Source organism: Dreissena polymorpha, chromosome 1 (assembly GCF_020536995.1).
Source record: "Dreissena polymorpha isolate Duluth1 chromosome 1, UMN_Dpol_1.0, whole genome shotgun sequence".
Taxonomy (NCBI): domain Eukaryota; kingdom Metazoa; phylum Mollusca; class Bivalvia; order Myida; family Dreissenidae; genus Dreissena; species Dreissena polymorpha.
The window spans coordinates 21,120,882-21,146,930 of NC_068355.1; the positions used below are offsets into that span (position 1 = coordinate 21,120,882).

At 35.3% G+C, this 26,049-nt stretch overlaps 1 protein-coding gene across 2 annotated transcripts in view; it reads right to left on the bottom strand.

Annotated features, from left to right (window-relative positions):
* LOC127873824 (double-stranded RNA-specific editase 1-like) overlaps positions 1-26,049 on the bottom strand; it is a 108,713-nt gene that overhangs the window by 53,778 nt on the left and 28,886 nt on the right. For both annotated transcript variants that reach the window (XM_052417825.1, XM_052417834.1), the window contains one exon: positions 10,744-10,803. In XM_052417825.1, the coding sequence (XP_052273785.1) occupies positions 10,744-10,803 (60 nt within the window). The remainder of the gene's footprint in view (positions 1-10,743; positions 10,804-26,049) is intronic.

Here is a 26,049-nt window from a genome sequence, read left to right on the forward strand (position 1 = left end):
ACCTTCATATCAAGTTTGAAGACTCTAGGTCTAAGCATACCAAAGTATTAACAACATATTTACATCCAAGGTCACAGTGACCTCGACCTTCAAATGAATGACCTTGAAATGACCAGTGGTCATCTAAGTGTGCTTGCAAACCTTTACGTCAAGTTTGAGATTCTAGGTCCAAGCATACCAAAGTTACAACAATTTTAACATTTTAACATTTAAGTTCACAGTGACCTTGACCTTCAAATGAATGACATTGAAATGAATGACCTTGAAATGACCAGTGGTCATCTAAGTGTGCTTGCAAACCTTTACGTCAAGTTTGAGATTCTAGGTCCAAGCATACCAAAGTTATAACAATTTTAACATTTTAACATTGAAGGTCACAGTGACCTTGACCTTCAAATGAATGACATTGAAATGAGCAGTGGTGATCTTCTAGTACTGGCCAACCTTTATGTCAAGTTTGAAGACTCTAGGTACAAGCATACCAAAGTTATAACATGGAATAAGAACTTTAACATTTTTACCTACCAAAGTTATAAGAACTTTAACATTTTTACATTCAAGGTCACAGTGACCTTGACCTTAGAATGAATGACCTTGAAATGACCAGTGGTCATCTAAGTGTGCTTGCAAACCTTCATGTCAAGTTTGAAGACTCTATGTCCAAGCATACCAAAGTTATAACAATTTTAACATTTTAACATTTAAGATCACAGTGACCTTGACCTTCAAATGAATGACATTGAAATGACCAGTGGTCATCTTCTAGTACTGGCCAATCTTTATTTCAAGTTTGAAGACTCTAGGTACAAGCATACCAAAGTTATAACATGAAATAAGAACTTTAACATTTTTACATTCAAGGTCACAGTGACCTTGACCTTCAAATGAATGACCTTGAAATGTCCAGTGGTTACTTACTAGTTCTGGCCAACCTTCATGTCAAGTTTCAAGACTCTAGGTCCAAGCATACCAAAGTTATAACAACTTTAACATTTTTACATTCAAGGTCACAGTGACCTTGACCTTCAAATGAATGACCTTGAAATGTCCAGTGGTTACTTACTAGTTCTGGCCAACCTTCATGTCAAGTTTCAAGACTCTAGGTCCAAGCATACCAAAGTTATAACAACTTTAACATTTTTATATTGAAGGTCACAGTGACCTTCACCTTCAAATGAATGACCTTGAAATGACCAGTGGTCATCTGTTAATCCTGGCCAACCTTCATGTCAAGTTTGAAGACTCTAGGTCCAAGCATACCAAAGTTATACCATGAAATAAGAACTTTAACATTTTTACATTCAAGGTCACAGTGACCTTGACCTTCAAATGAATGACCTTGAAATGACCAGTGGTTACTAACTAGTTATGGCCAACCTTCATGTCAAGTTTCAAGACTCTAGGTCCAAGCATACCAAAGTTATAACAACTTTAACATTTTTTATATTGAAGGTCACAGTGACCTTGACCTTCAAATGAATGACCTTGAAATGACCAGTGGTCATCTGTTAATCCTGGCCAACCTTCATGTCAAGTTTGAAGACTCTAGGTCCAAGCATACCAAAGTTATACCATGAAATAAGAACTTTAACATTTTCGAGCACGCCGCCACCCCGCCCGCCCCCCCCCGCCCGCCCGACAACATCAATCTATAAGCCGAGATTTTTTCGAAAAAAATCCGGCTAATGAATATGAATATCAGCATAATATTTGGTTATAATATAGGTAATAGTATTGTTTTGACATTGTAAACATATTATAGGATTGCATACAATATTTTAATGATTTTGTATTCAAAATAGCACTTACTTCATTCTGGCATAAACGTAAAACATATATATTTTCAGAGTACAACTGTGTTAAGTGCACTTGGTGCTATTTTGCATAAGAATTGAACGCTGCTTTTCCTATGCCATACAGGACTTAGTGCCCTTAAGGCAAAACAGCCCTGTGCTATGCATCTATTTTACGAGACTAAACGAACATGTGCACTTAAAAAAAGTTTATTTTAATAATTATAATGGTAATTCTTTTTGTAGAAGTACATAATTATTTTATTTTGCATTCTAGATTTGAACAGGACATGCAAATGTGTCTCCAACCTTAACAATGGAAGAAAGTTAAGATTTTGATATTCTATTCCACATCTGCATCTTATCTATCTTCTATTGTATCTGGGTCTGGAATATTCTTGAAATACTGGTGATATTCTGAAGGAATAATCCCTTCAGAGCAAAGTGATGGCAGGTCTTTCTTCTTTGTTGCTGTAATTGGAAGTTTGGAATCTACAAGGGTTGTATGTCACATTTTATAGAAGGTCCTTTGATAGAGGATTTGATTTGATTTTATAGAGGATATGAGTTTACCACACTGAAAACTGGTGTCATCAAAACTGCACTTAAAAAACACACACTGGGATCACAATTGTAGTTTTATCAATTTTATTTTTGTCCATATAACCTTTTGTCCACTTACATTTACAACATTTGGCGGCATTACAGTTTAAGCTACATGCTTGATATAAAAAGCGTCATAGTTTTTCATAGGCACTACAACATACGGAGTTCTTTTTGGTGTAACCCTCACAATTGGTTCTCCATTAGTAAATATACCAATGTAAACTTCTTTGCTCATTCAATGGAAGCAGGTACACTATCACACTCCATCTGGGTATGTCCACTTTCTAAATACTTATGTTCAATGGTGTCTATGTTTTTACATTTTTCAATGCAAAAGTAATAACCTAATTTCGATTTTGACCACTACAACAGTCAGAATAAAAACAGACATTCTTTACTGTGATGGGAAGGGATTTCATGTAAGTCAAAAGACAGGTTCCCACTTCACAGCCGCATTTTCCTTCAGTTTCGTTCCACAATAAGCATGTCAAACTTGAGTTTTGTAAACAGTAAAAGAAAATATTGAAACTTTTTCTTTTTCTTTTATAATAAACTTGGCTCAAAGGAGAACATGGAATCGGTAAAACAGCCTCTAGATCAAATCTTATTTTACCATCTTAGTGGGAGAATAATGTCTTTTTGATAAGCACCAATGAAGGCATATTCTCCCTATCTAATTACAAATTAGCACAATAGTTTGTGTATTCCTGTTTAAATAAACAAGATGCAATAATTCCTTAACAAGGGAAGGGCTTCATATTTTGTTTTTACCTTAAAATATATGCACACATGGCTTATGTTTAACTGATTTAAGTGCACTTAAATCCTTTTGGCACATGTTTTTCCTCTCAATATGTATGAAAACTTATTGTGCCAAAATGACTTAAGTGCACTTGAAGCATTCTGGCATACACCAGATTTGTCGATAAGCACTTAGTGCACCTTGGTTCTTTCGGATAAACTATGTTGTATTCAAGATGTGATTCCAGGGAATAGTGCATATTGTAGAGCGTTGGAATAACTCTATGAAAGTGCAAAAAAGTGATTTTTGATAAAAAGTGCACTTATCACGTTCTGGCTTTAACCCCTCGAATTTCTTCGACAAACTGGCGTCATAAATTCAGCGAAATTATCCAGTTTTGTTTAAAATAAAAAGGTTTACTGAATAAAAGTGGGATAAATAGAATAATAGATTAGTGTTGATTATAGATCAGGTTTATCCTGCTCGGCACAAAAATGAAAAAGCACTCGCCAAGGCTCATGCTTTTTGTTTTCTAAGCCTCGCAGGATAAACCTGATCTATAATCAACACTAACCTATTATTCTCTATATTAATTTACAAGACTCAAGAAAGTTGGTACTTACATTGAATTATATGCTGCAATTTCGGGGAATTTTGTTAATACTTATGCAGCCATGTTAAGGAAACCTGCAGAGTACCCTGAGTGAACAACGCACCCTGTCCAATATGGTGACCATCAACCTGAGTAAACAACGCACCCTGTCCAATATGGTGACCATCAACCAAGTAAACAACGCACCCTGTCCAAAATGGTGACCATCAACCTGAGTAAACAACGCACCCTGTCCAATATGGTGACCATCAACCTGAGTAAACAAAGCACCCTGTCCAATATGGTGACCATCAACCAAGCTCACACCCTGTTCAATATGGTGACCATCAACCAAGCTCACACCCTGTTCAATATGGTGACCATCAACCTGAGTAAACAACGCACCCTGTCCAATATGGTGACCATCAACCAAGCTCACACCCTGTTCAATATGGTGACCATCAACCAAGTTCACACCCTGTTCAATATGGTGACCATCAACCTGAGTAAACAACGCACCCTGTCCAATATGGTGACCATCAACCAAGCTCACAACCTCTCTAATATGGTGACCATCAACCAAGTAAACAAAATTGCACCATGTCCAATATGGTGACCATCAACCAAGTAAACAAAATTGCACCATGTCCAATATGGTGACCATCAACCAAGTAAACAACGCACCCTGTCCAATATGGTGACCATCAACCAAGTAAACAACGCACCCTGTCCAATATGGTGACCATCAACCAAGTAAACAACGCACCCTGTCAAATATGGTGACCATCAACCAAGTAAACAATGCACCCTGTCCAATATGATGACCATTAACCAAGCTCACACCCTGTCCAATATGGTGACCATCAACCAAGTAAACAACGCACCCTGTCCAATATGGTGACCATCAACCAAGTAAACAACGCACCCTGTCCAATACGGTGACCATCAACCAAGCTCACACCCTGTCCAATATGGTGACCATCAACCAAGCTCACATTTGCTGGAAGACTGTTGGATTGTCTTGGGCAGTTGACCCAGATCTTAAAGACTGACAGGTAGCATTGAAGAAATCAATTGATCAAAGGATAAATTGTATACCAGAGGTCTCATCATGGCCTATGTGCTATGAAACCCCATATCAATCAGACCTTTATCAGGCAGATATCTCAATCAGACCTTTATCAGGGTGAAATATCTCATAGGGTTGATCACCCTTCCTCATCTTGCTCCATAAATACATCATAGGCTATAATAAATACACCACAGCCTTTCAAACATAACGGTAGGGTCTAAAACCCTCATAACAGAATGTGTTTTACATCTCTCCATGTATAGGAATAGAGGCTTTTACAAGATGCAACAACACCACTTGAAGGTTTTTTTTACCAAATGTAATGTTGTTTCATAAATCTGCAATATCTAATCCTTTATTCAATCATATGAATTTGAAATCAGTTTAATATTAAGCATAAGAGACTTATAAACACTCATACAAAACTGGTAAAATACTATCCTTAGCAAATGCCTTTATGAGGAAAAGGCATATGGTATTGATTAACCTACAGTAACTCTCAGTACTGATCAGAGAGAAGAGAAAATGCCTGAAAACCCATTTGGCTTGACGTACAAAAATATGGAGATCAGGTCAGAATTAACTTTATAATTAGATAGAGTATCTGGTCAAATAAAAATTTGTGTCATGGGAAACATTGGAAGGGAAGCATTTTAGCTTTATGCTTACCTCGGACCCTATGCTCTTAATCTGTATTCAATCTTGCAGCAGCTTGAATGACAAAATAGTGAGAAAATCATTATGAGGGTGACAAAAATAATTTAATAATCTATACTGATTTTGTGAACAATTATTTATTGCATGTAAGAAGACATTTTTATTGATAAATCTAATTGTGTCGCGTAAATGAAAAAACAATAGATGTGTTTGTCAGAAACACAATGCCCCCTAATGCGCCGCTTTGATTTTATCAAACCTTTGACCTTGAAGGATGACCTTGACCTTTCACCACTAAAAATGTGCAGCTCCATAAGATACACATGCATGCCAAATATCAAGTTGCTTTCATCAATATTGCAAAAGTTATGACCAAGGTTAAAGTTTTGGGACACATATAATGACAGACAGACAAATAAAATGACAGACAGACAGGCCAAAAACAATTTACTCCTGATCATACATCCGGGGGCATAAAAATAGATTAATTAAGAATAACTAAGAGTATTACCCATAACAACTGTAAAAAATCTATAAATATACTTATAACTGTACATAAATTGAGAGATCTTCACAGCAACAAAAGCAGGGTGTATTTTAAAGAAATGAAAAAATAAATGAACAAGAGATGTGTTTGTCAGAAACACAATGCCCACTTCTGCATTGCTTTGATTTATAATTTTTTTTTCATTTGCCAGGAAGAGATAATAATCTCCCTTCGAAGCTTATTACTTCCCTTGGATTTGTTTTTTTGACCTTTGTCCTTGAAGGATGACCTTGACCTTTCACCACTCAAAATGTTCAGCCTCATTGAGATACACATGCATGCCAAATATCAAGTTGCTATCTGAAGCGACATAGAAGTTATGAGCATTTTTCGAAACCTAAACGCAAAGTGTGACGGAAAGACAGACAGACAGACGGACGGACGGTCCAATCACTATATGCCCTCTTTCGGGGGCATAAAAAGTAATGTTTTTGCAAGCAAGATGTTCTAATATAAGCTTACAGACATCATTCAATATTTGTATAGAAGAACCTATAAATGAATAATTTTACTTCAAGTAAATTTGGTAATGAAATTACAGTTACCATAATGTTGTTAAATAAAAAATATAAGTTAGTTAACTTTGTAGATTCAATGCATAATAAATATTTTATTGCTAAATTTCCCTATTCATCTCAAGAGAAGACATCATGCAATACTTGCATCTGTCAATATGTGTCAACAGCACATCTTGATTTCACCTTATTGTAAAGAGAATGGTTCCAACACCAATTGATTCCCAAGAGAAATAATTTCTAATAGATAGAAATGAGACACTCCATCAGACAATGTCAAACTAAGGGAACATCCAGGAATTATTTTCAGTTAGAATCTAGGACTCAGAAGTCTGACACAATTAGGAACCATGTAACATATTGTAAGTAATGACTCTACTGGCAATAAAATCACACTAATTTGTTTGCACGGTTCTCTTAAATTAAGAATTTCATGAAAATACGAGAATAAGATTTTGTAAACAACTGCTGCTGATTTGTTATCATTTCCATCAATATTTCCGTATCAAAGCGGTCATTTAACAAACTCTAACTTTTCCAGGTTTCGCCAATATGATCATTTCAATACCATATCGATCAAATAAGATTTTATTCAATTGCTAGAACTTGGGATCTGAAATTGCTAAAGAAGTTAATATCAGTAATTCAATGAGCCTTATTTTACCAACGGTTTTGATTCGGTTGGCTATCAAAGTTGTTGGATATTTTAATAACAAAGATTTTCAAACAAAGATCAGCGTATAACAGCTCGACTAAAAGAGTCTGAATGGCTGAAATAGACAATATCAGTTATTCAAGGGCTATAGTTTGAAAAGTTACGACATGTGCCAATTATTGAAATGCCCATTAACATTCTAATAAAGTTTGGTTTATATGGAAAGAAAGATACGTTTTCTACCAACCAACATAGAGATTAAGCACAGACCAACATTAACAAACTAACATATCCCCCCTACTATACGGAGGCAAAAAAAGGTTTAGAGAACGGTGACCTTGGTTTCATTTCACCCTAAAATAATTCAGAGCATCAATTTATCTCAGGACAACATGAAAACAAAACATTCGGTAATAAAATAAAGTATTTGATTTCTAAAATCTGTGATTTGGACAGAAATGCTGATAGCTTTATTTCCTTCACGTAATATACTATACCAATAAACATTTGATAAGCACTGCATTTAAACTGGCTACAACTTCTGACTGCTAGGAATGATCAAAGACAGGATCAAGATAGTGTGGGTACATCAGTTTAATATGATATTTCCAGTTGAATGATTCAATTATCTACATGCTAGCACCCGTCATTGATATATCACTGGATGCCAGAGTGATTGCCTCAGTTATTGGTCCATATCACATATGCCTGCTAATGCATCTATCATGGCAGATAAGAACAGGCATGACCAAACATTCACCTCTTGAATTAACACACATAACCTGTTGCAATCATATTATAGACCAGTTGAATGTTATTGTTTACATTCGGGATTTTCAGCGCATGCGCACTCACTGGTTGGCAAAAACACTGGTTATAGTAACGTAAATCATGGATAAAGGGCTCTTGTTTAGTCAATAAATAGGTAATAAGACCGAAATAAACATTAAAACTCTTCAAATATATTGCAAATATATCATATCACCCCATTGGTGCAAAAAGGTACCATGTGCCTTCTAATTTCAATGTCACATGGTGCCTTTTTGCATCAATGGGTCGATATTTAGACCCAAATAGATGTATATTCACAAATCAAATTTCCTTGTCATAAAAATACGAAGTAGTTATAAGCATAGAGTAAACGAGATCGGAAGACTAAATACTGAAAACTCCACAAAACAAAACAATAAATTAGCCGTATTCTTTCTTATAGTAAGACTTAAACAAGGGCTGTTTGTAAAACATGCATGCCCCCCATATGGGCTCTCAGTTGTAGTGACAGCCATTGTGTAAATATGTTTTTTGTCACTGTGACCTTGACCTTTGACCTAGTGACCTGAAAATCATTAGAGGTCATCTGCCAGTCATGATCAATGTACCTATGAAGTTTCATGATCTTAGCCATAGGCTTTCTTGAGTTACTATCGGGAAACCATTTTACTATTTCGGGTCACCGTGACCTTGACCTTTGGCCTAGTGACCTGAAAATCAAAAGGGGTCATCTGCCAGTCATGATCAATGTACCTATCAAGTTTCATGATCCTAGGCATAAGTGTTCTTGAGTTATCATCCAGAAACCATTTTACTATTTCGGGTCACTGTGACCTTGACCTTTGACCTAGTGACCTCAAAATCAATAGGGGTCATCTGCGAGTCATGATCAATCTACCTATCAAGTTTCATGATCCTAGGCATAAGCGTTCTTGAGTTATCATCCGGAAACCATTTTACTATTTCGGGTCACCGTGACCTTGACCGTTGACCTAGTGACCTCAAAATCAATAAGGGTCATCTGCGAGTCATGATCAATCTACCTATCAAGTTTCATGATCCTAGGAATAAGCGTTCTTGAGTAATCATCCAGAAACCATTTTACTATTTCGGGTCACCGTGACCTTGACATTTGACCTAGTGCCCGGAAATTCAATAGGGGAGTCAAAATTAGTGTGAACAATTAAATAAAACATTTACATTAGTCAAAAGAATTTATTTAATGTGTAACAAGGTAAGTTTTTTCAGACATAAAGGTTCAAATCAGTTACCCTTGTTGCGAACAGAAAATAGACCTATTGGTTGTTTGTTTGTTTTCATCCTTATTTGCTTTCGTTCATTTAATTTAATTTATTCTGAAAGAATTTCAATGTCTGAGACTTTTTTAAAACTAAAAATGGTCGCGAAGAAGTGCCAAGTAGAGAGATTCTTGTGGTAACCACACATCGAGCTCTTAGATTGTGTTCCACTCCCGAGTTCTTTGTGAGTAAAAACGAATAATAACAACAATATAACTGTTCCAAAGAACCTTCTCTATATGCCCTTACATGAATTCCACCTCTTTTTGCCAACCAGTGGGCGGAGTCTAAACTTTGCAGGTGCTCGTGACGTCACTAGTCAACTGGTCTATAGATTGATTTTAGTCAGTCTCGGGGGAAACACGGGCATATAGTATCCTCTAAGATTTGTCTGTGCATTCCATAAAGGCTTATCAAAGACGATACTTTCCGCTTTATGGAATTTTCATTTTAAAGGACAACTCTTCCAAACAAAAACCCAGTATAGGCAGAAACAGTCCCCACAGGCTAAGTAAAAAGGTTTCTTTACGCATATGCATTGAGCCCAGTTTTCCCAAAGACTGGCTGAACAAACTATGGGACCAAACATGCCCGACTTCACCATGGAGTACTGAGAACTTTTTTATTTGAAAATCTTAACATTATTAACTTAATAATCGTCCATATTGAACCTAATAAAATCATATTCACAGGTTTAATAATGAAAACAAAATAAAAGTTATTCAAATAAGCAAATTAACTTATGGTATGTTTACATAAAAAAACAGCTACAGTAAAGTATTGCCATTTCTATTACACCAACGCATATGCAGTTGCCTTCCAATAAAGATTACCAATCTGTGCTGTTAGGAAATATGCAAGACACTGTTATCAGCTTTCTGTCTCCTCATCCAATATTTAATCATAAAACATGACAAACAGAAACAAATTTTCACAATATCTTTGAAACAATAGTGCCAACTTGTCACAAAATATGCCTGTTTAGAGGTCTAGGCAAGATGAAAGGATAGAACAGAAAATAATGGAGAAGGCGAAAACAAGGATGCAATAAAGTCAGCTAACACAGTAAACACATTATTCTATTTTAATGAAAATAATTGTGCAAATCTAAATGGTTCATACAGGAATGTCCAGATTTTTTTCTGAGAATTATATAATATGTTGCTATAAAAAATAATAATGAGACTTGTGTCGCACATCACAGAAAAAATGTATGTTTATCATAACCCACATACACAGACACAAAATATGATCATAAAAAAACCCTTTCCCAATCAGCAGCAAAGTTTAAATAATGGCTATGAGCAAACAGCATAAAACCCGAACAGCCTGCGAGTAACTGACATCAGTATCTAAGGGTCGTAAATGAAGCATTTAAAACTTAAATCTAGTAAGAAAGGTCTGAAACTAAATTTAACTTTCTTAGGGACTACAAATGCGTTAAAATACGTATCCAAGTGTTAATGGGATAATTCAGCATAAACAGTGTACTTACCCTGAGAGTCCATGGGTGTGGAATCTGTAGAGGATGGAGGGTTTGTACCAGCCAGATCTTCTGAAAGACATGTAAGAGGAAGACTCATATACAATGTTGTCATAGGAACATGATGGGTTTTCTTTTTTTCTAACGTCTAGAAATACCAAAGAAATCCATATTTTTATGACAGTGTCTTGCTACCTAAACATGCAATTCCGTTTTTGAGTTTCATTTCCTGCTGCTTTTTTGAGTGCTTCCAGTTGTTTACCTGAGCAATGACCAGTAGGTTCAGACACAACATTTATCACACTCATAGATATGATAAGAAAGACACTGTTTAGTATTTTGACAGATAGAAACAATTTGGTATTGAGGTTTTCTACAGCCCTCAATAAGGAGACTGGCCAGGCAACAAATTATACTGAATAAGGATAACACATCAACACTAAAAATGTACATGAACCTGTGGCGGCTAACTGGGAATAAATTGGCAGCGAAACATTAAGCTGAGTCCTAATGTTGATTTCTGGCATAACAAGAAATCATGATTAATTAACCCTTTCCCACTCAGAGGCAAAGTGCGAGTGGCTATTTGCAAACAGCATAAAACCAGAACAGCCTGCGAGTAACTCGCAGTCTGTTCAGGTTTTATGCTGTTTGCTGCTGATCAGTATCAAAGAGTTGGAAATGAAGCCTTAAAAACTTGAATCTAGTAAGAAAGGTCTTTAATTAAATGTAACTTTCTAAGGGACTTCACATGCATCAAAATACGTATCTAAGGGTTCAAAGTATAATGGCATGGTAAGCGTGTTATTAGTACTTTCAAACACAAAAAATCCATGTGATAAGGCTTTTTTCTCTACATATTATGGTGTCTTCCTGAGATGTATTATGATCTGGTGTTTGTAATATATGATGCTTCTTGTACTAAAGGAAGAACTCAGTTGATATTTGTATTGACTTCATTTCATTGTGCCTCATGAAAGTTGTGATGGTTTGTTTCTAAAATTGTCGAATATTGTGAGCAAGATAGTCATTAACAAATTCATAAGCACTTATAGCTACAAAGTATAACATACTTTTGATAAAATGTTGAAAGAATGGCAATGATTTGGCAAAGTAATAGCACAAACTGTGTGAAGTTATTGCTAACATCTTTGGTTAATTATACATCAAGGCTTCAAATAAGACATGTATATTTTGCATGAACACCACAGTCTCATAAATGCTTCTACAATTATAAACGGTAAGCCCTCTGTCTGATGTTTTCTGTTGGGAAATGTTATTGGGTGCTTGGATACTAAAGTAATTTGAACTACAAAGCACAAGATTTTTTGACGTGCTTGGCTATGTGTTTTATATATATATATATAATTTTGAAACTGTATCAAATAAAGTACTTTTATTGTAAATGTTTACACAACTCAAACAGATTTATGATATGCTGTGCAGTGTTTTATAGAGAAATATCATTGAATTAAAACTGACAATTTAACTGTGAAATGACATGGTTCTTTTATGTCATGACATCATTATTTTAGCATAATTCTCGAGTTTCAATACAAAAATAATCATTGTAAACATAAAATAAAAAGAATACTAGTTGGATTCCTTGGAATACAGATTTTAATTCACTCATGATAATAGAAAGTGGCTGTGCCATTCGTGAATTTTTTTTTTGATCACTCGTTTATTAAAATCGATATTCCACCAAATCCAACAAATATTCTCTATATCATTATATAAAGGCACATTTGAGTAATTGTTAGTCATTTTGATGTTTTATATAAATCAAATTCCAGCCAAGATTGCACCACATGAAAACCCTGAGTTCACCGACTCAAGGTGAAGCTGGGTTCACACCAAAACTATCAGCTGAAGTTGTATTTTTTAACTGGTGCTGTGTTTGGATTTTTCAACATTTTCAACACTATGCAAGTCTTTTCCTTGGTAATCTTAGACAGTAGATTACCACTGCCAAAAAGTCACGCTTTCTAAAAACTGCCCAACTTGAATCAGTGGTAAGGAGAAAATGCAATAGAAACCATTTTATGACAAGCCCCACAAGTTTTGTGACCCAAATGGCAAACTCCCGATTGAAAGTCCATTAAAATACCACCAGAGCTGGGCGAGTCTAACACAGCCTTACTAAGGGGCATCAGACAAGACATTAACCCATTTATGCCCAGTGGACTCTCCAATCCTTCTAAATTATATCAATGTATTTATAAAATTAGGGATGTCTAGTATACTTATTTCTATATTTAGAATATTTCTTACAGAATTTCCTTTAAGCAAACAGCGCAGACCCAGATGAGACGCCGCATTATGCGGCGTCTCATATGGGTCTACGCTGTTTGCAATGTCCTTTTTACAGGACGCTAGGCATAAATGGGTTAAGGTACAAAGTACCCTTGGAGAATAACTGAGGAATACATTCTGGGACAATGGCAATTGTCAAAATCATATTTTATAACTGACACTTGAACATGAGAATAGTCTTATCCCTTTCCCCCCTTAAGATGCAAAGTAAAATTGCTTTTGCAAACAGCATAAAACCAGAACAGCGAGTAACTTGCAGTCTGTTGAGGTTTTATGCTGTTTGCTGCTCATAAGTATCTAAGGTTTGAAACTAAAACCTTTAAAATTTGAATTTAGTAAGAAAGGCTTTTAATTAAATTTAACTTTCTAAGGGAATACAAATACGTAAAAATACGCATCTAAGGGGTAAAGGGTTAACCCTTTAGCCCTTTAAGAATAAGTATTGTATATCAAACATCAAGAAATAAATGACTTCATTGCCCCAATCTAAATCTATGTAACATCAATTGTGAGATATGTAAATAATATATATTACAAAACCCTATTTTAAGTGTATATGAATACCTCCCACCAAGAAATGTAAATGAGACAAACAGTTCTTAAATGATCCATAGCTTCATAATCTTGTTGTTGAACGCTCCAACTGACTTGGTTGATATTTTAGTTACTTTCTAAGATTTATGTAAACATTCCGCAGGTTGTTTAGTTCATAAGTGAATATTGTACTCATAATATATGGGTTTTCTGCGCTTTAGTGCAAATGAAAGAATGTTTAGAAAGTATTATTGGTACTGTTTCCTACTGAAAAGAATTTTTATTTTGACTGGAATCACAAATATGTTTAAAACCGTACCCTACTGGCAAAGTTTACAGTATGTAAATTGGCAGTCTAATGTACCTTTTTAGGCAGTCACCTAATGTAATGATCACATAGACATACCAAAAGTTTAATATCAGCAATAGTTAAATAATCTAAAAAATTCTAGGCTGAAACATAAAACAAGAGGGCCATGATGGCCCTGAATCGCTCACCTGACTAACCTTGCTACATCAACTTAAATTCTATCAGACCCATATACCATCCCAAGCTAGATTTCATCAAGTAATACATTCTGACAAAATTTCATTAAGATGTGATGAAAACTGTGACCTCTTTCATCTACATAAGGTTTTACTAGAATTGGCCCAGTGACCTAATTTTTTACCCCAGATGACCCATATACGATCCAAAATCAGATATTATCAAGATAAATATTCTGACCATATTTCATTAAGATCAGACGAAAACTATGACCTCTATTGTCTACACAAGGTTTTTCTATGATTTTACCTAGTGACCTAGTTTTTGACCCCAGATGACCCAAATACAATCCCAACCCAGATGTCATCAAGATTAACATTCTGGCCAAATTTTTTAACGTTTGGGTGAAAACTGTGACCTCTACTCTCTACACAAGTTCTTTTTAAACTTTGACCAAGTGACCTAGTTTGTGACCCTAGATGACAAAAATTCGATCCAAACCCAGATTTCATCAAGACAATCATTCTGACCATATTTCATTAAGATCAGATGAAAACTGTGACCTCTATTGTCTACTAAAGGTTTTTCTATGATTTGACCTAGTTTCTGACCCCATATTACCCAAATACAATCCCAATCCAGATTTTATCAAGATAAACATTCTGACCAAATTTCATATAGATTGGATGAAAACTGTGACCTCTATTGTCTACACAAGGTTTTTCTATTAATTGACCTAGTGACCTAGTTTTTGACCCCAGATGACCCAAATACAATCCCAGCCCAGATTTCATCAAGATAAACATTCTGGCCAAATTTCATAAAGATTGGATGAAAGCTGTGACCTCTACTGTCTACACAAACAAATTGTTGACGGATACACACATGCACGCACACATGCACGCACGCATGCACAACGGATGCCGTACATCACAAGTTCGCATAAGCTCACCATGTCACTTCATGACAGGTGAGCTAACAAGAACATTCATAGAAAACAACAAATATCCCCACAATCTCTTATTTCAAACAGGTGCAAAATTTGATAATTAGTAAAGTTAATCTCAAAATTGTGGTGTTCACAACTCCTCATTGATCACACACAGAAGAAAAAAAGCTTCACATTGATTTAGGGAATAACTTGTTCATGGGCACATTACTCTGCAAAACAAATACACAAAAATAACTTCGAGCTGAAGGCAAAACTCAAGGACAAAACTCTGCAAATATTATCTTAATATACTTAAAAATGTAATTCTTACACTTCTGCATATTATAAACAACATTATCAAGTTTCATGTTAATAAGCATTAAATTGAGAAACAAATTAAGAACACAAGCTTCACGCATACAATGCTATAACAGTTATAGGTTTTAATTATTTTATCACTTTTATCTGAATATATGTAGTAAATATAGGGTTATGGAGTATTTGCACACAGCCATTAGTCAGAAGTACAAAGCAGGGCGCAATTGCAGGTCAGAGTTATGGACCTTGGTCACTGACATCTAACTTTGATCCAAAACATATTTGGGAAGTTTCAATTGAATAACTGTAATAGAAACAGTGTTACACCTTTACATCAACAAAAATTTTAAGCGCAAAAAGGGGCATAATCCTGCTAAGTTTTTTATCAGAGTTTCGGAACTTTGTTTAAACCTATTTATTTAAGCTCGATTACATTGAAAGCCTCAGGCTTATAGAAACACTCTTGAATGTGTTTCCTCGGCCTATAACCAGTACTTGGTGTCTTTGGGGAAGATCTATGGACCTAACATAATGACTTTAACCAAACACATTTAAGAAGTTCAATACCTTTGAGTAGAAACAGTGATACAGACATGTTGCAGATTAACCCTTTCAGTGCTGGAGCCGAATTTTAAAGGCCTTTGCAAACAGTTTGGATCCAGATGAGATGCCACAGAACGTGGCGTCTCATCAGGATCCAAACTGTTTGCTATTCTGATAGTATTCTTTGAAAAAAATCGAAGAAAATGCTAATTTTATAAATTCTGCAGACAACATTTTAGCAGACGACAAATTTCCCAGCATGCAAAGGATTAACTTTACCCAGCAGAACATCATGCAGACACCAATCATGGCATATTGGTATGATGTTAGGGTGAGTAACATAGCACAGACTAGGAATATTGAGTGAACAGTGGATCTAACAAATTAAACTGCTTGAGCAGTGCTGCTTCATAAAACAGCCATTAATGTCTAAAGGCATAAAACTGCAATACATATCACCCAGCCCCTGGGGACACACTATCTGGTGAATTCACAAGAAAGCAATGAAACATTGGGTGATAACACTGAATTTCCCACTCTCACAACTACTCCCCAGTTAACTCAGGTTAAAATCCAGTTTTATTTTAATCTATGGCAATTGCTTTAAGAAACAGAGAAAATAGGTCATAAAATGAATGTTAACTTCATTTCTGGAGAGCAGATTCACTGTAAATCAATGAATAATTACATGAGACACACATGCGGCTGAATTGAATGCTATTATAACATTGTTTACACCATTCTTGTATATATTTCCTGATCTCGCTCAATAATCTCTCAATTATATGCTTTTTCAAGTTTATTTTTCTATTCAAATTGAAAATAAAACATTAAATTAAACCATCATCAAACAGTCAATTAACCCTTTCAAATCTGTCAAATAATTTATACAAAAATTCAGCAATTTGTGCCTATGATTTGAAACAAGCATGTGGTAGCTATTGTGAGTTTGGACAAAGAAAGTATATCCTGCAACAATAGCAGCTGAGAATTTACACTTTCATGGCAAACCCACTCCATCTATAATCTCTTCAATACACACTCATTTATTTTTAAAACAAATCTTCTATTACCTGCCATTTAAAAGTTTTGATTGAAGACACCATATGCTGTAAGAAATATGTTCCATGCCACGCTGCCTGCTATACTGTCTGATTTTCACTCATATAAGATATTATCCAGAAACATGTTTCTTGAAAACTGGTTTCTAATATTACATAAGATTTTCAGATAGCACTGTCAAGGTATGAAAGAAGGGTGGTTTCATTGATGCTTCAGCAGGATATTGCATCTTAGTGGCATCTTGATTGCATCAATCTCATAAAATAATGGAGGAATTTTGATAATCCATTTGAAAAACAAAGCCTGGCAGCAATAGGAAATGGAAACAGTACGAAATTTCCTCGACAAAATTTACTTTATATAGACTCACATTGCAAAAAACATAAGAATACAAAAACTGTTGGCACAAAAAATCAAAGTGCTTTTTAAGAAAAGATGGGAATAGATTATTAATGTTGCATTATGATATTGAATAAAAAACAACACAATTTCATCAAGAATGTACAACCAGTCAAAATTGAAAGCTGATTCAATAACAGCAGCAAATATTGATTTAGATAATTCCATGTTCAGAATTAAAGAATAACAAGAGATGTTTGTAGAACATGTTTGCATCCACCTCAAACCTTTGATCTCTGGATTTGAAAATCATGAGGGGTGATCCTTTGTCAATGATGGTGCAAGATCAAATGTTAAAATTTATTAAATCTCTCACAGACAGAAGGTTAAACTAGACAATCACTATGTGCATACTGCATAAAGATGCCAGGGCATAAAAAGGGGACAAAATAAGGAATGAGGTTTTTGAAGGTGAGGGTGGCAAAACAAGCCAGGTGCATCACCTCTCTGCCTCGAAATAACACCATTCCACAACTCCACCACCCCCCTTAGGAAAGCCCTCTAGCCCTGCATGACCAAGACAACAACTCTTGTACTGGATATGATTTTCTGACCATTAAACCATCAAACAGAGCCAATAAAACAAGGGCTGTTTGTAAAACATGCATGCCCCCCATATGGGCTGTCAGTTATAGTGGCAGCCATTGTGTGAATACGTTTTTTGTCACTGTGACCTTGACCTTTGACCTAGTGACCTGACAATCAATAGGGGTCATCTGCCAATCATGATCAATGTTCCTATGAAGTTTCATGATCCTAGGCTTAAGAGTTCTTGAGTTATCATCCGGAAACCATTTTACTGTTTCGAGTCACTGTGACCTTGACCTTTGACCTAGTGACCTGACAATCAATAGGGGTCATCTACCAATCATGATCAATGTTCCTATGAAGTTTCATGATCCTAGGCTTAAGAGTTCTTGAGTTATCATCCGGAAACCATTTTACTGTTTCGAGTCACTGTGACCTTGACCTTTGACCTAGAGACCTGAAAATCATTAGGGGTCATCTGCTAGTCGTGATCAATGTACCTATGAAGTTTCATGATCCTAGGCGTAAGCATTCTTGAGTTATCATCCGGGAACCATTTTACTGTTTGAGTCACTGTGACCTTGACCTTTGACCTAGTGACCTGAAAATCAATAGGGGTCATTTGCCAGTCGTGATCAATGTACCTATGAAGTTTCATGATCCTAGGCATAAGCATTTTTGATTTATCATCCGGAAACCATTTTACTATTTCGAGTCACTGTGACCTTGACCTTTGACCTAAAGACCTGAAAATCAATAGGGGTTATCTGCCGGTCATGATCTATGTACCTATGAAGTTTCATGATCCTAGGTGTAAGCATTCTTGAGTTATCATTTAAAAACCATTTTACTATTTCAAGTCACTGTGACCTTGACCTTTGACCTAGTGACCTGAAAATCAATAGGGTTCATCTGCCAGTCATGATCAATTTACCTATGAAGTTTCATGATCCTAGACCTAAGCGTTCTTAAGTTATCATCCGGAAACCATCTGGTGGACGACCGAACGACCGATGGACGGACGGACCGACTGACGGACGGACCGACCTGTGCAAAACAATATACCCCCTCTTCTTTGAAGGGGAGGCATAATAAACTAGAATGGCTGATCTCACAGCTCACAGATACAATTCCAATGGATTTCGAACATTTTCTGTGCAATTGAAGTATCAGACTAATCAATCTTCTCTTCGGGATGAACAGTGCAGCATTCCACAACAATTAAAGTTCCTGCAACAGTCTATGGACTTATGACTCTATAAAATATATACCATCTTTATCCTATTAAATGAGCGATGCAAATCACAAAGAGGGCGCGTTTATTTCACCCTCCTTTAGGTATAATATGAGCCAACACCTAAAATGTGTTAACCAGTATTTGCTAAAAGTTCCAAGTTCATTGAGCAATCGTAAACATATCACAAATAGTTTTCTAAGAATACTACACCCTATTATCATGCGAAATGAAAGGGCCGTTGTCGATATGACCGTAGTGAAAACTGTAACAGTACGCGTGGCCATGATATGAAAAGTGTTAACCATTTCCCACTTAGAAGCAAAGTGAAAATGGCTATGTGCAAACAGCATAAAACCAGAACAGCCTACAAATAACTCGCAGTCTGTTCAGGTTTTAACCTGTTTGCTGCTCATCAGTATCTAAAGTTTGGAGATTAAGCCTTTAAAACTTGAATCTTGTACGAAAGGTGTTAAGTAAAACAAAACTTTCTAAGAGAATACAAACATAATAAAATCGCCTGCATGTTGGAGTTTAATCCTAACATCGATCTGTTCCAAATATATATGTTATTATTATTATTAAAGTTTTATTTCTATAAGGTTCTTGCCAATTACCTTGTTGATAAAAAAAAAGAATTTTCCATCAATAAAATGCAATTACTTTACCCCTTAGCAGCCGAGAAATGGGGGCGCTATTATTTTGATCACTCCTTCATTTTAATATACAATAGGGGCGCGGTTATTAGGGCGGGAGCGTTTATAAGGATAAAGATGGTACAAAGTGTTCAGACAAGAGAACCTTAATTGCCCTTCAACACTCAACTAATTCCAAGGATACCAATTCTTGAAGACTGAACCTATTCGTCTACTTTTTGATCCCAATAGACCCAGATGCAAAATATGATCTTCAGATAGTCAAGAAAAAAAATCTGCCAAGTTTCATCAAGACAGATATAATTTAGTATAGTAACAAGTTTTCAAAGTTTTTACCTGGTGACCTAGTTTATGGAAGAATGTGACCCAATGTTATTCAAACTTCGCCTAAATATTGTCAAGATAAACAATTGATTAAGTTTTAGGTCATACATGTGGCCTCTAGAGTGGTATTAAGCATTTTCAAAGGTTTGTACCTGGTGACATAGTTTCTGCACACATGTGACTCAGAAAAAAAGTTTGCCAAAATGTGTTGTCAAGATGATCATTCTGACCATGTTTCATCAAGATTGAGTCATAAATATGGCCTTTACAGTGATAAAAGGTTTTTCAAAGATTGAACTTGGTAACTTTGTTAGGGACATACATGACCCAGATTTTAAATAGGCCTAGATATTGTAAACATATACATTCTTTAACATTCAGATTACTTTTTTCTTCCATTTGCATTATTTAAGACATATTTATTTGTCAGCAGGCAGTTTGTTGCACCTACATGCATCATAAAGATATTCCTAGCACAATAGATCAAACACTTAAGTGTATTTTTAATTTAACAAACATGTTTGATTAAGGATTAATATGATTCTTGCTCAACTGCCACCTTTTTATTATACCCCAAAGAAGTAAAAACAGAAAGAAAGGTTAAAAATAGGAACAACCCAACTATCAATACTGTATAGTCTCAGTGTCAGAAGCAATATATATGGAAATTGGGTATTGAGATGTACAACGCTTTAATAGCATTTTTTAATAAATGACATTGTAATGGAAATGACATTTGGCGAACAATCTTCTGTGATTCATAACTACGTATATTATTTTTGCACTAATCAAATTCCTATTAAAATTATATTCCATAAAACTTTTGTTTACAGACATTATGTCAACCTCATATGTGTATAAAATTGCAAACTAGGGTTTATGCTATACATTTGTACATATATTTAAAAGTTCAAACACTGTACTCTTCTTTACCCCATCTTTATACCCACATTATTGAAGAAATAACAAACCATCTGATGAATGTTGATATATTTGTTGAATACAGCTAACTATTGCACAATAGTGACTTCATTTTGATAACTTCATTATGTCATTTTACATGTACGCCTTGTTTTCAACCATGTTCATTTCAGTTACTATTAAAAAATAAAGATAGAAAACTGATGAAATTATGGGATAAATAGAACACCAGGTAAATGTTAAACAGATAAGTTAATATGCTCTGCACTAAAATCTGAACCTCCTCAAAGGCTTCTAAGTCTTGCACAAAATCTGTCTTCAACACTAAACTAGTTTTGTCTTTATTACTGCCCTCAGAGTACCTTGTCATCTTTATATTACTCTAAGACATTCATTTTTCATGGAAACCATAAAACTGGGAAGAATCAACTCAAGTGTTTTAATGAGAAGAGTGACAATAGTCTTTCACTCTTAAAACATACCAAATTCTTAACTTGTATAATGAAGTGTACTTTTTTATAACAAGAGACAACAAATCTGTAAATGTGGTGACTTTTCTTATTCAGCAATAATTTGTTTAATGTTACACCAGGGACCACTATCATGAACATTCTCAATTTTGAGCTCAACTAAAATTATAAGATCTGAGTTTCCACTCAGCTAAGTATTGTAAATGGGGGTCAGCTCGCATACAATCTCAAATCTCAGCAAAAAGAATATGCACTTATCCCTACTCAAACTCAGGGTGGAGTTACTCAGAACTCAAAAACTTCTATTAACACTCAATTATTTTTTTTTATCAAACTCATCTGAAAAATTGAGAAAAAAAGTTGAGTCAGAATATTGATCTTTAAGTATGTTTGTGATACTTGGTCCAGACATCATGGTGAAACTAGAAATATGTACCCATCATTATAGACATAGTTAAACTATTCAGTTCCCATGGTGCAAATTCCAGGTACGTGATAATCTCAGATTCTATACATACAGAACAGATGGATTTCATGGCTGAAATTGAAGTCCCACTTCACACATGCTAGGCACAACCTCACTATGAAAAGTTTTTGTTACAATTTCATTACTATGAAGATTGATTATGAGCTGATGGCAGTAAAGATATCAAAATAAAAGCCAATTCAGAAATAAAATGAAAACATTAATGATTCGTTTATGTTTTTCATTAAGTAATGGCACCCTTATTATTATTATCTAGATTATAGATTAGTTTTTATGTTTGATGGCTTTCCAAAAAAGCCTAGATTAATTGTTACCGATAATACAATTATATCCATTTATAATTAATGCAGACCAATAAAAACTGCATTAAAATAATGTAGAGTGAAAACAATGGAATCTATATTAATTGGGATCATGAGTAATTTATTCTGGTAACCAAAAAACAAGGGACAAAATTGTCACAAAACCAGGTTTTCATTGTGAAAAAAAAATCTGATAAAGGGAGAAAACTCAAACTGAACTTTTGAAATGAACAAACAAAATTAACCCCCTTTGTAAGTTTGTTTTTTAAAAAAATCTATTTTTAGTCGTGGCGACATTGGAGATATTGACGTGATTCTTTCGTGCGACACACCGTCCCATGATGGTGAACAAATGTGCCAAATGATTTTAAAATCTCACAATGAAAGACATAGTTATGGCCAGGACAAGCTCATTTATGGCCATTTTTGACCTTTGAACTCAAAGTGTGACCTTGACCTTGGAGATATCGACGCAATTATTTCGCGCGACACACCGTCCAATGATGGTGAACAAATGTGCCAAATGATTTTAAAATCTGACAATGAACGACATAGTTATGGCCCGGACAAGCTTGTTCCGCCCGCCCGCCCGCCAGCCCGCCCGCATTCGCCAATCTAATAACCAGTTTTTTCCTTCGGAAAACCTGGTTAAAAACAAGATATGGCTCCGGACACACAAGTGCCAATAGTAAAAAGCATTTTTTCAAGATACAAAGGGCCATAACTCTGTTTTTAACAGATGGTATACAATGCCATTTGGCGTGCATCATCCTCTTATGCATATATATACTCAAACCAAGTTTAAATGAAATCCGCCAAAGCACTTCCAAGATATGGCTGCGGACACAAAAGTGCCTATAGTAAAAAGCATTTTTTCAAGATATAAAGGGCCATAACTCTATTTTTAACAGATGGTGTACAATGCCATTTGGCGTGCATCATCCTCTTATGCATATATATACTCATACCAGGTTTCAATGAAATCCGCCAAAGCATTTTCAAGATATGGCTCCGGACACAAAAGTGCCTATAGTAAAAAGCATTTTTTCAAGATACAAACAGTGCCCCAGATAAGCTGCGTATCTGCGTCTTTCACCCTATTAAAATGTTGAAAAACGCAAAGAAATTAAATATCATGCGTATTGAAAACGCTATCAATTTGATTTTTACGCAAAAGTGAAAATTCGATGCGTACGACACACTAGCTTCGATCGAAAATGCTTTGCTCATGTTCGGTATTTTCTTTTGAAATTATTATCGTAACGCGGCGACGCTTTTATTCAGCAAGCGCCTGGATGACAGAGCAGAAAAACAGGCAAAGTTATTCAAACGCTCTGCGGACTAGACATAGATATCATAAAGCGTTTGACCATAATATTGACAACGGCATACATGCGTTTTCAATCTGACTTAATCCGTCGTTCATTGTGCGTGTATTTGTAAAGCGTCTGTACTGTCAGTTTATATTACGATGCGAAATAAAAATGCCAAAGAGAGGTCGAAAGACGTCCGCTATTGTTGCGCCAAAATATCTGTCAATCACAAACTTTCTCGAAACAAGAAAGCAAGAGCCAATAAGTGCCGAATTATTCGTGTTATCGATTTTTTTTAGTTTTAAGTTTATATTAAGGACAGTTTCAAGGATTAAAGATGTTATGAAACATCAGTTTATTAAAGTTAATTATGATAGTTTACAGTTTTATTGCATCAATACAAGTGTGCAGCTTTAACATAGGTAAAGCAGAAATGATTTTAAAGTATGCATTTTTTTAAACTAATTTCACCCTATTTCAAGAATGAAATCACCCTATTTTTCAAAATCAATGGGTGAAAACCCTATTTCCCAAATAATTATCTGGGGCACTGTACAAAGGGCCATAACTCTGTTTTTAACAGATGGTGTACAATGCCATTTGGCGTGCATCATCCTCTTATGCATATATATACTCATACCAAGTTTCAATGAAATCCGCCAAAGCACTTCCAAGATATGGCTCCGGACACAAAAGTGCCGGACGGACGGATGGACAGCCGGACGGACGGACAACGCCAAAACAATATCCCTCCGCATCTGGCGGGGGATAATTAACTCAAAAGCTAACAGTATGCTTAGAGTTAGCTCCTTTACATACTAAGAATAATTTTATACAGGGCTGTATTATGTCAAGTTAGAATAAGACATGCAACTTCCTGTTTCTTTTTTCAAGTTCTGTATGTAACATGGTTATGTACGAAACATAGTTATGTATGTAACACAGTTGTGTATGTTACTCAGTTCTGTATGTAAAATGGTTCTATGTGTATCACAGTCCTTTATGCAACATGGTTCTGTATGTAACATGGTTCTGTATAAAACATAGTTCAGTATTTAACACAGTTCTGTATGAAATGTATTCTGTATATTACATGGTTCTGTAAAAAAAAAACAGTTTCTGTATGTAACACAGTTCTGTATGAAAATATGTTCTGTATGTTACATGGTTCTTTATAAAACATGGTTCTATAATACAGGGATGGAAATTAAGGACCAATTCTTATGCAGAGTGATTGAATTAAAAAAAAACGGTACTTTTACCACTCTGGGGTGAATTGGTCACAGCCAATTGACATGACGCCTTATCTATGATCGCTCCGCCCACTAGAATTGATCCACCAATCAGCGATCGATTAATCGGGCACACTTGTTAGCAACGACCTGTCCGCCATTTTCTAGACAAGCTACATGTTTAGGTTCACTTTTATTCCAACGAGTTTCTTTTGTTCTCCTCTTTAAAAAAAACGATTAAAAATGGTTAAACGGTGTCAATGTAGAATATGTAACTCGGACAATCGATATCCTGACAGATTAGTTGGTGACATTGAATTTATTTTGTTTCCAAAGCCGAAAAAAGATCTTGAGAAGTGTAAGAGATGGATATATTACTCTGATAGTAATGCACTTAATTGACATCATACATGTTATTTGAAGGTGACATGTGATATATTATCTTATTAACGGTATCTACACATTTGCAGTCATGTGGTGTCACCAATAAACGCTTTTAATCCACACTAGGAGCTCGAATGCCTAGATCTCATTTTTTAAACGTGTTTCGTTTATTTTGTTCGGATTAAAAAACGGAAATGAAATATGGGAAAAACGGTGTAAAAAAGGGTTAATGCAACTCTGACATTTGGTATCCAGAAAGATAAGTTAGATGAAATAAATTTATAACATTTCCAACGCGGCAATGCGGTCTTGACAAGAGCGAGTGGAAGCTTCAAGAATTACCGAGATCCCCTTTATAGAACATTTATTTATTTTACAAACTTGAAATGTCATATAAGCAATACATAAGCATTATTAAGTATGTATTATGTCACGTGTGCATGTAAAATAATTGAGAATTTTGGTACCAAATTCGTGTAACTTGACGAAATCCCTGTTAAAAATCACGTTTCTGTGTGTGTCAGAAACAAGTGAAAACCATTTTGTTATTATTTTAATAAAGACGTATCGATAAATGCTATTGTAAAAGAGTTATTATTACTGATATAAGTTAACCAATAAATGCGGTTACTTCGGGGAAGTCGGCACCTGCGCGAGCATCTGATATTGGTAGCCTTATTAATTTATAATAGCCTGACCGTATTCCATTTCGTACAATGCTAATTTATATCAGACAATGTCCAAACTTACTGTGTTGTTTTTGCGCTTTAAATTATAGTGATTGATAAATGTCCAATAAGCAATAATTAATATGATTAATATCACTTTTATACGCAATAACATGTGGGATTGAGGTACCCACCCGGCGTCAGAAAGC